The sequence below is a fragment of the Meleagris gallopavo genome, chromosome 2, assembly GCF_000146605.3.
Source record: "Meleagris gallopavo isolate NT-WF06-2002-E0010 breed Aviagen turkey brand Nicholas breeding stock chromosome 2, Turkey_5.1, whole genome shotgun sequence".
In the NCBI taxonomy this organism is placed as follows: Eukaryota; Metazoa; Chordata; class Aves; order Galliformes; family Phasianidae; genus Meleagris; species Meleagris gallopavo.
The window spans coordinates 38,909,552-38,921,625 of record NC_015012.2 but is presented as its reverse complement, the minus strand read 5'-3'; the positions used below and the strand labels follow the sequence as shown (position 1 = coordinate 38,921,625).

At 41.7% G+C, this 12,074-nt stretch overlaps 1 protein-coding gene across 1 annotated transcript in view; it reads left to right on the top strand.

The window, feature by feature from the left end:
* The window catches only part of CCSAP (centriole, cilia and spindle associated protein), a 12,456-nt gene extending 968 nt beyond the window's left edge, over nt 1-11,488 (top strand). The window contains exons 2-3 of the mRNA XM_031552199.1: nt 4,834-5,146; nt 7,533-11,488. Coding sequence (XP_031408059.1) covers nt 4,834-5,146; nt 7,533-7,706 — 487 coding nt within the window. The 3' untranslated portion in view covers nt 7,707-11,488. The remainder of the gene's footprint in view (nt 1-4,833; nt 5,147-7,532) is intronic.
* Nucleotides 11,489-12,074: the final 586 nt, after the last annotated feature.

Below are 12,074 nucleotides of genomic sequence, written 5' to 3'. Positions count from 1 at the left end.
GGGCGGCCGGGTCAGGTGCGTGGCCGTGGGTGGCGGGGAGGCCCGGCCCGACCCTGGCGGTGCCGCAGTGTGGGCGAGCAGCTTGGAGACTGGCGTGCAGCGAATAGGGCGAGAGTATTGCGCGCCCTGCTCTGTGAGCTGTAGAGAAATCGGGGCCGGGAATTGCTCAGGGAGAAGCCTATCCGTTAGCTGCGGCTGTGGTACCTCAGGGACCCGCAACGCTGAGAAGCGGGGCGTCCCTTTAAAGAAGCGCGTTGTGGTAACTCATCCTGACTCACAGCCGCTTATGTAAACGGTTGCCATGGGAGCAGCGCATCCCTGCAATTATATAAGCAGGTTCTCTGGCGAAAGCGGCAGCACCAAGCTAGGCTGTGTGCCAGTGACTGGCACGTAATGTTACCGCTTCCCTGGACCTGCGTGTGACATTCTTTTGTCTTGGCTGAACACTGGGTCCCTGCTGGTACCTGAGCTCTGTGGTCTTGGTTTTGCAGCGAGTCAGTAGCCCTGAGCGAGTGAGTGTAGAGCTGCAGTCCTCACAGCAGCGTGGGCCTGTGTGCCACCCAGCTGTCATATGCCTGCTAAAATGCTGTTGAGCTGAAACTCAGCTCCTCGGTGTTGGGAGAAAATGCCAAGATGACAGGAGTGGTTAGGGATGCTCTTAAGAACAAGGTCTGTTTGAGTTGAAGGAGCTGGAGGTACACACAGATGCTGGCTGCCAGGGTAAAACACTCCATCCTTCTAAAGCCATGCAGTGATGGCAGCAGCTCACTAGGATGAGACCAGGCCGGAGTTCCTTGGTAGCTTGATTCCAGTTAAATCTGCTTTAGCAGCAGGTAAGAACTTGTTAGTTGCAGATGTGCTCATATAGGCATATTCTGTAGTCAGTAATGGTGTGTGTGGTCTGGTTCTGGTATGCGTGGTTGTCTCTTCACCATAGCTTATCTTAGCCAGCAGTACTGACCTGAGCAACTCAGAGGCTTTAGGCAGCAATAGTAAGGTTCGTGGCTTCTGTGAGAGTACCTGATCCTCTCTGAGGTTCTTCCCATTTAGCATGGGAGGGAAAAATCTGTATCTGATCTTCACGTCTTTGCAGACTGACTTTCTGGCAGGCATTTTAAAAGCTTTAGCAGAAGGTCTAAAAGCAATTCAGCTTTGGCAGCTGGATTAAATGGAAATTTATTGTATATTCATGTACAGCTTACTGTACAAGAAAGCAAGCAACTCAGTGTTAAGCAATTATGAAGGTGCTATTTTCTTTTGTTTAGTGACTTCCTAATTAAAAAGCACAGAGGATGTAACATACAAACCACCACCCCATTAATCTTTCATTATTTGACTGCATTTTTTCTGAAAGGACTTAATTACACTGAAATGCTGTGGGAGCAGTGAGTGTGCTAATGTCAGTGATGTTTTTTTGTCTTCTGAATCTGACATCCACCCACATGCTGCAGCATCCTGGTTGGGTTGTTACCTGGCTACTGATGCTTCTCTCTCTGCTGGAGGGAACCAGGTTTCTGCTAAGTTTGTGGCTGAGTATGCTTGGCCAGCAGTAATGTTGCTGAAACCACACATGCAGTGTTTTTCTTCTAAAGAAACAATCACCTTTTTTTTTTTACTTAGTTCTGACCCGTGAAGGAGCACTGACAGCAGTTTTTGAAAGCTGTTATGCATGTACAAAACTGGTTTTATTATTTTGCAGCTTAACTTTGAGGCTTAGTGGTGTTGCTTTAAATTACTACCAGCATGAACCCCTGAGATGGCAAATAGATACAGCAAGGAAATGCAGTCATCCTAATGTTTAAGCTGTATCTGAAAGATATTAAGGTACACTGAATGGCAACTTTGGAGTTGTTTTTTTTTTAATTCCTTCTTGCTCTTTACAGTGTTGGGGGGACTGCTCTGTAGAATGCATTTGGGCCTGGACATGATCCAATAAAATCCTGACTAAAATGAACTGGTCTGGTTGACACATACTCAAAGCTGTCAACCCCATGGTCTGGTAAGTGAATGACAGGAGCTCTTGGCAGCAGTACTGCAAGCAAACCTGTTTCTTGTGAAATGATACTGTTGCACACGCATCCAGGATTAGGCCATCTTTCCAGCCTTATTATGACTATTTTGCCTTCATAGCACTTTTATACAGAGGTTTTAAATGACAGCAGTGACAACTTCGTGTCAAAACAGTTGCCACACAATAGACTGGATTAGTGCATCTGGGTAGAAGACCCAGTTTCAAACTTGTTCCCTGATCTGTCATGATGCTGTAGGAATGTTTGCTGACCCAGCTGCCCAGGGAGGAGTGGCTGATGGTGGAGAAAAAGACTAACAGTGTCAGTTAGTCTTTTTCTACAGTGATCCAAGGATACTTCAGTGTCTTTTGGGTTCAAACAAGCTTTGCTGTCAAGTCAAGCTAGGTACAACTTTCTTCAGCGGGTGAATCTAATGAACTCAACTGCTGTGTTGCTGGTCACTCAAATATTGTGCCAATGCCTCATGTGAGACTGATCTTGAAGCAATGCTGCTGCAGATTGTTTTAGCTGTAGTAAATAGTATTTTCTGCCCAGCTGTAGTCAGTTAATGTCCCTCTTCAGGCCTTGAAGACCTGCACAGTTGGGAGAAGCTGGTGCTTACGCTATCGTGATATGTAGGAGATCGCTTGTATGGTACCTGTTCTGGGAGCTGGTGTGTTTGAACATGGTAGCTCTCAAGATGACCTAGTGTTTCCTGCTTTATTACAAAATGCTTCTGAACCTGACGTAGCAAGGGGCAAGCACCTCTATGTAAAGATAGTAGCGCTGACCTCTCAGACTTGTGCATCTGACCAGAAGGTTGTTGGTACCTCCAGCGAGTCAGTAGAGCCTTTGATGTGGGGGTCTCATCAGCCTGGTAGAACATGCACAGCTTTAGAAGGGGGAAAAGCACTATCAGCTCCTCTTCAAGCCACTGGAGGTGAGCTGTTATGTAAATTGGGTGATGCAGGAGGACTGAAGTGACCTCTTCTGGGCAGGCGATTGCTACTGCCATGCTGGGTGGGCCTGGCAGCCTAGTTTCTGCTGCTAAGCACTTAATCTCCTCCTGTCCAGTGTGCTCTGTTTAGCATCCATGATGTGGTTTTTAAATGTTCCTAGCTTTTTCCCTGTGCTGGCTAATCCCTGTAATGCCCCAGCCAGTCAGTCGAGTTTCCTATTCTATTTGCAGCATGCATTTAGCAGTGCCTGCTTGAGCTGGCACACTGTGGGGGAAGGAGATAGTAGGTGTTACTGATAGTTGGGCTTCCTGAGTAGCTGCGTTTGGTTCCTTCCTTGCTATCAACTGCTGCTTTTCTCCTTGCTGCAAGGAGTGCCTAACAAAATAGCTTGGATATAAAATGTAAATGCTGTTTAAAGCATCCACCTTGTACCTTCTGAGTTTTATATATGTGAACTGTGGGAGTGAGCTCATTAAAATACCTGCTGTAATAGCAGGTGCACATAAGGTGCCAAAGTATACTCTGGTATACAGCATTTACTGCAAGATTGTGCAAGATTCTGCATGCCACTTAGTCATATGCTTTTATAGCTATTTTGGGACAAGTTGGCTTCATCATTTCTGCACCAGCTGGGACTGTATCTGAGCGAGCTGCATCCAGGCTTGTCTGCTGCCTTGAAGTAATAACTTAAAGCTATGCTACCAATGCAGTCGAGGAGACTTCCCACTTTTCTTTAATTTGAAGGCTTTAAATGCCATCTCTGTTCTGTGAACAACTCCAGCATTGCTCTGTTCTGCTGTAGAGATGGAAGGTGCAATTCTTCCTTGAAGGCAAGATTTGACATACCAAAATAAAAGCACTCTTATCAGATTCAACAACACTATGCCCCCCCCTTCAGTGTCTTACTTTCTGAAATATCACTGCTCAAAACAGTGCCTCCTTCTGATATGGTCTGATATGCAGAAGGAGGACCTAGCCAGTTCCCTCTTAGGAGTGGCAGTGTAGAGAAACTTGTGGGTAATATGGTTTTGCAAGGGAATACCTCTGTGCTGTAAGGATCAAAAGCGCTACTGGATTGATAATCAGTGTGCTAGATAGGTTACATCTGTTCTGGCAAAGCTGGGTGGATGCTGTAATGAAACTAAAGCAGTGTCAGATTGCTCATGCATGAAGGTGATTTGCTAAATCAAAGCAATTAGCATGAATGATCCTTGTTGTGTCGTAGGGATGGGCAAATCCTTCTGCTTTTAATGACAGTACTTAAGTAAAATTTGTTATTGCAGCGTTGACCACAAACAACAATATATAAGCTAGCCTTAAACTAGATTATTTCATTCAACACCATTGGAGGAATCTTTCCATAACCAGTAGCATCATACTCCCCTTTCCTCTGCACGGAGGATTGACGTCTGTATGAATAATCAGGCAGTTTGAAAAGGAATCACTCTCTTCTTTCAGTCAAAGCTTATAGTATGAGGTATTTGTTCTCTGGCTGGCAGCATCTACCTGCTACTCAGCAGTCCATCTGCTTGCTGTCTGAAAGATGGAAGGATGAAACAGTGAAGACAGGAGAGCACTGGAAACAATCTTACTGCATGTACAGCACTGCTTGGAGCTATTAGGCATCTGTAGCCTCACTAGTGAAAGGTGTGTTTTAAATGTGGCAGCTGATGCATAGAGGGACAGGCTTGAAAATACTCATCACTAAAGAGTGAAAGCATTTAAGCAAGGCATGCCTCTAATGCTTAGGAATTAGTGACTTCTTAAAAAAAAAAAAAGCACAGGTTTCTTGATGCACTGAGAGAGGCAGTGTAGATCAAACAATATCATGTTGTCATTGAAACTTAAAGCAGAACTTAATTTTTTTCAGAAAAAGAAAGACAAGATCAAGAAAAGCATCAGAAAGAAGAGCAAGAGAAAACTGTAGAACATACTTCTACAAAGGAAGCAGATAAAACTTCCACGAAGGATGCAGATAAAACCAGCCGTACAGGACGACGTCCAAGCCAAAGTGCCTTGTCCAGTCGTAATGATCGAAGATCAACCAGAAGTCCTCCAAAGACAGACGGACCAAAGGAGAATAAACATCCATTTGCTCTCTACGGGTGGGGAGAAAGACAGACAGATACTGGAAGCCAGAAAACTCACAATGTCTGTGCTTCTGCTTCAGTGAATGAAGTAAGTAAAAGCTTCTGTTTAAGTGAGAGAACTGACTTAGTGCCTAGAAAAGACATTGCTAATATCTAGATAAAACTTTTCAGAGGTGCTTTTATTTGTGATCACATGGGGAATTGTAAAGACTTCAACAGCCTCTGTGTTTTGCTGTAGTGATAGTGTCTTAAAATACTAGCTTGCAGTTGTGCCAGAATGAAGTTAGGGGCATTCCACTCAGTTCCTTTTGAACTGGTGTCATTCCTACAGGTTTGGTTGTGATTGAGACTGTACATTAATTCCTTCAGACAGCCCTTCTAGGCTTGTGGTGTTTTTGTGTGTGAAAAGGCCTTCAAAGTATCAAAACCCACATCTGGATGCCTAGTTCTGGGTGCTGCAGAATCTTCCTATGTGTTGCTGAAGTGTTTTCCAGAGGCAGGCAGTTTTCCACCATATCCAGTTGGGTCTGTAACAGAGCGTTGTCTTGGAAATACCAGCAAACGAGTTGTTTTGAAGAGACAGAAGTGGCTTTTCTTTCTCCTCGTCAAAATGAAATAGTAGTTGCCACATTAAAGGCCTACAGGTACAAGAATACAGTGGAGGACTGAATGCACAGAACTTCCAGGATGCATAAAACCCTTCTACCTCTAGGAAATTGAGGTTTCATCAGGCAGGAACATGTTTGCCCACAGCTGTGATAAACAGTGCCATAAGAAAAGGATAGTATGGGATGAAAGGTGATTGATGCAACTTCTAGGTTGAGTACTGGTTATGTGCATTCATACTGGTCACAACAGGTATCAGCATTTTCTAGTAGAGCGTGCTTCAGGGGTAGAGCTGTGACCTGTGGTCCTTGCTAATGCAGCTGTCACTGAAGTTCACATCTTCGTATGGCAGTCAAGAACTTGGGTTACGTATGGAGGGAGAAGCAGAGGAAAGCAGAGAAGTATACTTCAGCTGTTGATAGATCTGGCAGTACAGTACTCTCATTAGGTTTATTGCTGTAGCTTTTCATTTAATACTAAAGATGCTTGGCATGTCCAACTTGAGTAACTTTTAATTGTTTATTTGTCTTGAACTCTCTGCATCTTACTAATACTTAAAAAATCTGATTAATGCTTGGCTATCTTGTTTCTGGCGATTTCAGTGCTGCCAGCAAAACTGCAAAACTGGCAGTTCAAAGCGTATTTCTGCATTCTGAACAAGAGAAAAGCAGCAGGCAGTTAGCACCAAGCATCCCAAAACAGGCAGGTAGCTAAACATGGGTATAGTGCTGGGCTGTGAATGAGCAACTCTTCCTGCAGCAATCTTCAGGAATAGGAGCCCCAGTGCTTTGCTGCTAAGTTGTCCAGCAGGCTGTTTCAGCATGTTGCCAGTGGGGAGCTTTGGCAGCAGAATAGGCTGTCAGTATCTGATGGACTGCAGGGTTGATGTAAATATTAGCACAACAACACACGTAAAATTAACGTGGCCATGGACAACAAAAGAATTAGGCTGTAAAATGTTGTTTCCTGACTTACAAGAAATGATAAGTTTGGAGTGCTAAAACTGATCTTTTCAATTCTAAAACTCAATAAGCTTAGGTCAGTGGTGGTAATGGCTGACTGATGCTTTGCTGAAGCCTCATATATGCTGATGTGTAACTTGAGCATCAACTGATGCTTTGAAAGACTTTTACAATTGTAGTAGAAAGAAGGTTATAGAACTCTAAAGATCAGGTCTCTGGATTGCAGTGAATGGAACGACTCCTCTGAAACACTTCCAATTATTTAAGCCATGCAGGCAGCACTGCTACTAGCAATGCTTCTGTAAAGAGGGTCTACTTACTGCCTGGTTAGGTCACTTTTCCTGAATGTTTCCAAGTTGTTACTCTTATCTGACAGGGGAGATTTTAAAATCTTGTGATGAAAATCAACAAGCATAGAAGAGACCATAGTTGAGACCATAGTTGGGGAAATCGTTATTTCTTAATACAAAAACATGTATTTCTGCGGCATGTTCTGAAGATCAAAAAGCTCTTAAGTGCCCTATAAGGAGTCTATAACAACTGATCATAGTACTGAGCTTAGATTTTAAGGGTTGCTTGGGTGTACTGAAGGATAATTAAGAACTCTAAACAGTAGAAAGATGAGAAAGGAGGTTTATTGAATGTCAGAGTAAGATTAAGACAAACATTTTGAATGTTTAGATACTTAGCAGCACAGAATTGGAAAAATGCAGAATAGAATTTGAGGCATTTCTTTAATGGAAATGCACATAACTTTTAGGTAGCGGTGCAAATTCCAGAGGTAGGTGTTTTGCTAGCAAACTGTTTCTTCACAATGGAGGTAAGGATGAAGCAAAGTGACCTTTGACTTTGCTGTGGGGTTCCTAGTCCATTTTCCTGCTTGTAATGCTAACTCTGATCTTCTAGATTCATGAATCTGCTCTACGAGCAAAGAACAGGAGACAAGTGGAGAAAAGGAAGCTGTCACAGAGGCGAGTACGATCAGCAGAAGCAGAGAAAGCTTGGCGGATAAAGCCTTCCCCACCAGATAACCCCTGGATGACAGAGTATATGAGATGCTACTCGGCAAGAGCTCGGTGAATTTGGATTCAACTTAGGCATCTTCACAAGAAGATATGCATATCAGGACACTGGTGCAAGGAACCAAACTACTTATGCAAGGTTTTTATAGGGAGTTTCCAGCTGTTGAAATATTTGTTAAAGTATTTTTATCTCGGCTACCTACCTCACAATGGGGTGTCTAGTTGGAGCCATAACATTTGAAGAGGCTTTTAAATATAGTTACCCAAATTTTTAAACAATTCCCCTTTTGGGAATCTTTCTAATGAGTTTCAATTGACTTGTTTTGAGGGGGGGAGGGGGGCTTTGCATACTGGCAATCAAAACAAACTCTTATTTTTTTTGATCTTGGTTATGAATAATCTGTTGCCCCTTACTTTAAAAGATCAAGTCCTCCAAACCACAAGGAGGTGGTGTTGGGGTGGGGGGGGAGGGGAAAGGAAGGGGGAACTTGAAAGGTGTGATGGAGGTGCCTTTGCATTTATGTTACTATTAAGTCAATACTTCTACCAAAATAAACATATTAAAACGGGCAACAGGAAGGCAAGTGGGTGTGATAAGCAGCATATTGGGTGTGGATGCTTCAGACAGACAAATGCCAAGTATTGTCTGTATACAGAAGCTTTCAAAAAAAGATTAGTAAATCTGCTGATTCTCAATTTTCATTGCTGCTTGCAAGGTTATCTGTAATAAAATACTAACTTTCAGAGCAAGAAACAGCTGCAGAATTATTGTACTGTTGCTGTGCCTGTTGCACTGAATAACTGATAAAGACAATCACCATCTGATAGCTGCTGCTCAAAAAGCAGCTGCTTGTTCTACGAGTATCAACTTGGCACCACTGTACTGAGCTTGTGGTCACACTTATTCTGTGCTTAATCATGTAAACGCTGGTTTATCAGAGCAGGCTGGCTTCTGTTTAGTGAAGTCTATTTTTTATTACTTATGAATATCTATCTATGCTCAGTGGGGTTAAACTGCAATATGTATTCCATTTGGTGGTATTGTATGAGTGTACTAAATTATAGGTTTTTAACTTAAACCATTTTTGAAAAATTTAGATGAAGCAGAGGAGCCTTAGCCTTCTGCCTCAAGGTTGGTGCATAACTCCTCATAAGGGAGGTGAGAGCTAGGGGAGGAAGGAGAGGGTATCTTTCAGTAGAGTACATAATGGAGTTTGGATGCTTTCACTCTGTAGGTCTTTCTTTTACATACACTGTCTGTCAAATCCAGAGTTTGTTTTTTTTTAAACTCAAGCTGCTGTGAATGATTTGTCTGAAAATTAAGCTTTAGGCAGGTGACTATGGTTATGAGCTTCAAAGTTTTGTTCAGATGTGCTGTGTTAGTTATATATGTTGTTTACCATACTTTAACAGTTTTGAAGCTTGCTTTTTACAGACTAGACAATTTCTCACAGGAAGCGCACTTAGACTGCTGCAGCAGAAGCCTGTGCTAGTCTGTGCTTCGCTACACAATCTCACTGAGTAAGCAGGACTAGAACTGCTGCTGCAACAGGGACAGCTAAAATGCTTAGTGAAGTCTGATTGTAGATCTTCAAGTAATTGTGGGAAGACCAAGTATTGTTGCCTTCTAATCTTATTATATCAGTAAGATTGAAATTAAGATTAATGAAACCTTTACTAAGAAGTTTTAGAGTCTGTGAAATTATAACCTGATTTTCAAGTATATAACTTACTTTAAAAATCCAAACAGCTCACATTCAGAACTGCCTACCAGAGATCTCGCACTTCTAAATCTCAGAAAGTACGGTTGTCTTATCCATGAAGAATGACTATTCCAACTTCTCAGCAAACCACAGTTTAGAACTTCGTAAAATTTCAAAACAGCATCCCAAATTGAGGTGAAATTATCCAACAGGATATTCTTATTCTGCATGAGATCTTATTTCTTTGTATACAATTTTTCCTATCTAAATGTACTTAGAGCAGCTATTTAAGCTGCTTTGATGCTATTTTAGTTCAGAAATCCATCCTAGCTTTGAACAACAGTATCAAAGCACTCAGTAGTACCTAACAGCCTTGTTGTTGTGCAGAACACCACATACATACACACCTCTGTCTTTGTGGACTTCATGTAACTGGCAGATGAACTATGTGCCCTCAGTGCATTTTGTTGCATTAAGCAGGTTCCTTGGTGGAACTTGTCTTGCCATGCTTTCCATGCCAGTTTCTACAGTTCCCACTGAGAATGAGGGGAGCCAAGAATCCTGCCTTAAATACTCATTCTTGGATAAGCTGCATTTCCTATCAGACACAAGGTTTTTACTGTTTTCTGCCTTGGATACTGGTTACCTAGGTTGAGAAGTCTCCAACTTGGTCATGGTCTGCAGAACATCAGAACTATTCAACAGCATCTGGACAGCTATGTACTGAGGGAATACTCTTGTTTGAATACTCTTGTTTTTATCTTGTCTAGACAAGAGCTGTTCCCCAGCAAAAAAAATAAATTGTTAGACAGTAGTGGCACTAATTGGGTTATGTGACTCACTTATGCTTTTTCAAATGGTCTATAGCTGAAAATAATCTTGATTGCTATGTTGGTACTATCTTTATTAAGAAACATAATGCCTAAAGTGAGGGGCAAATTATTCTGATTAGGTAGCTTTCTTACATTTGGGTATTTGACATTTTTTAAAGAAAAAAACTAGGAGGCTTGCTTAGACTGTGTGAAACAGTATAGTCCTAATCATTCCAAGTTGTGTGTGCAGAGTATTTGATGTGCCAGGCCAAAGTCTGGAAAGCCATTTTTGTGTTTTGAGATGAAATTTGATGGAAAGTCTTTTTAAAACACAGAAGCTGTAGCTGCATTTCATAGATTGATAGAATAGGCTGTTTTGCATTAAATTTAACTTGCTCAAAAGTGGAAAACTTAGTGAATGTTTACAATAGCAATTAAGAAAGTTCCAGCTTGTCTTGCAATAGACTGTTGAATTCAGTCGAGTGACGAAAACTTCTCACGCCTGTTTTAGAAGTAAAACTTTGTAAAAACACAGTTAATACTCAGTTGTCCTGTCTTCATGAAAGTTTACTCCTTTCAGTTTCTGAAAGCACTTAGCTAAGTGAAATAAGACCTGCACAATGCGTAATGCTGCAATTTAACTGTAGTGTTGTATAGATTAGTGTTTACAATGTGAAATGTTGCAATGAAAACTGCATATGAGTGTCCCTGTGAAGTACAGTAGCATGCATGTTCAGTCACTGCTGTCACATCTTTGCAGCTATGAACTCCAGATTTCTTTACTGGAAGTCTGAAATGGTCAGGGTGATATTTAATTTAGAGCCAAACTTAACTGTTAGGAACAAACCTGAACTTCTGGTAAAGAATTCCATCAAGGTAGCCAATGCATATTAATCAAATTTTACCATGTGGGGGAAATACATCTGCCCTTCTAATTTTTTAACTTGCAACTGAATTATAGAGGTCTTTTTTTTTTAACCATGAGGACCAAAAGCTAGCAATCTGAGGAGCAGTCCAGTAAACCTGCACGTGCCAACTTACTTTCCAGCTCAGTTTCTGCACTCAGCAGCAAAGCCATATGTAGAGCCTGACTTAACACCTTGACAACAGCACCTATAAAATTAGGGATAGAAGAGAATGGGAAGCTGCCTCAGCTCCTGTTAGCACTGGATTCACTTTAAAAAATTATAGGGGAAATAGCATCTAAGCTTGAAGCAATATGTGTTTTTTAAGGTTTTAATAGTACTTGTTTTTAATGCTTCTGTATTGTCTATATTTAACAGTGTGGTGTCAATTTGTATATGTGAATAAAATGAGTGACAGTGTTTTGGCTGCTTATACCATTATTTTTTGGCTCTCACCTTTTCTGTTACAGGGTTCTTACAGACGCTGCAGAAACTATGGTTTCTGTTTCTATGTCCTCCCCCTTTCAAAGAGTAAATGAGAAAAGTAACTAATGCAACCCTTTACCCAACACCATTCTTTATAAGTATGTCAATCTGAGAGCTGAATTTGTATTTGTATTTTTGTCATGCTCAAATTCTTAATACCTTTTCCTTACAGGGGTCAACTGTGCTCTCGAGTTGCCTGTTAGTGTGGAAAAGTTCTAAGATGTTTATACAACTTGAATCCTGTATTTGCTCTTCTCATAGCTTTTAAAAAAGCAGTTCTCAATTCTGAACCAAGATATTCCAGGAGCTCTAGACACATCACTGAAGTGATCTGAAACAGGAAGACAGACAAGGAAGCTAAGTACCAGGTAACTGCATGTAGCTTCATAGCCCTGACCTCTTTCAGGATGTGCTATAGTGAAGGAGATTCCCTACTGAAAACAGACCTTGCAGTTGCTTCTCTCTAAAATGGGGTGGAAGCAGCAGGGTGCCAGGGTGGGGGCCTTCCTGTGCAGTGGGA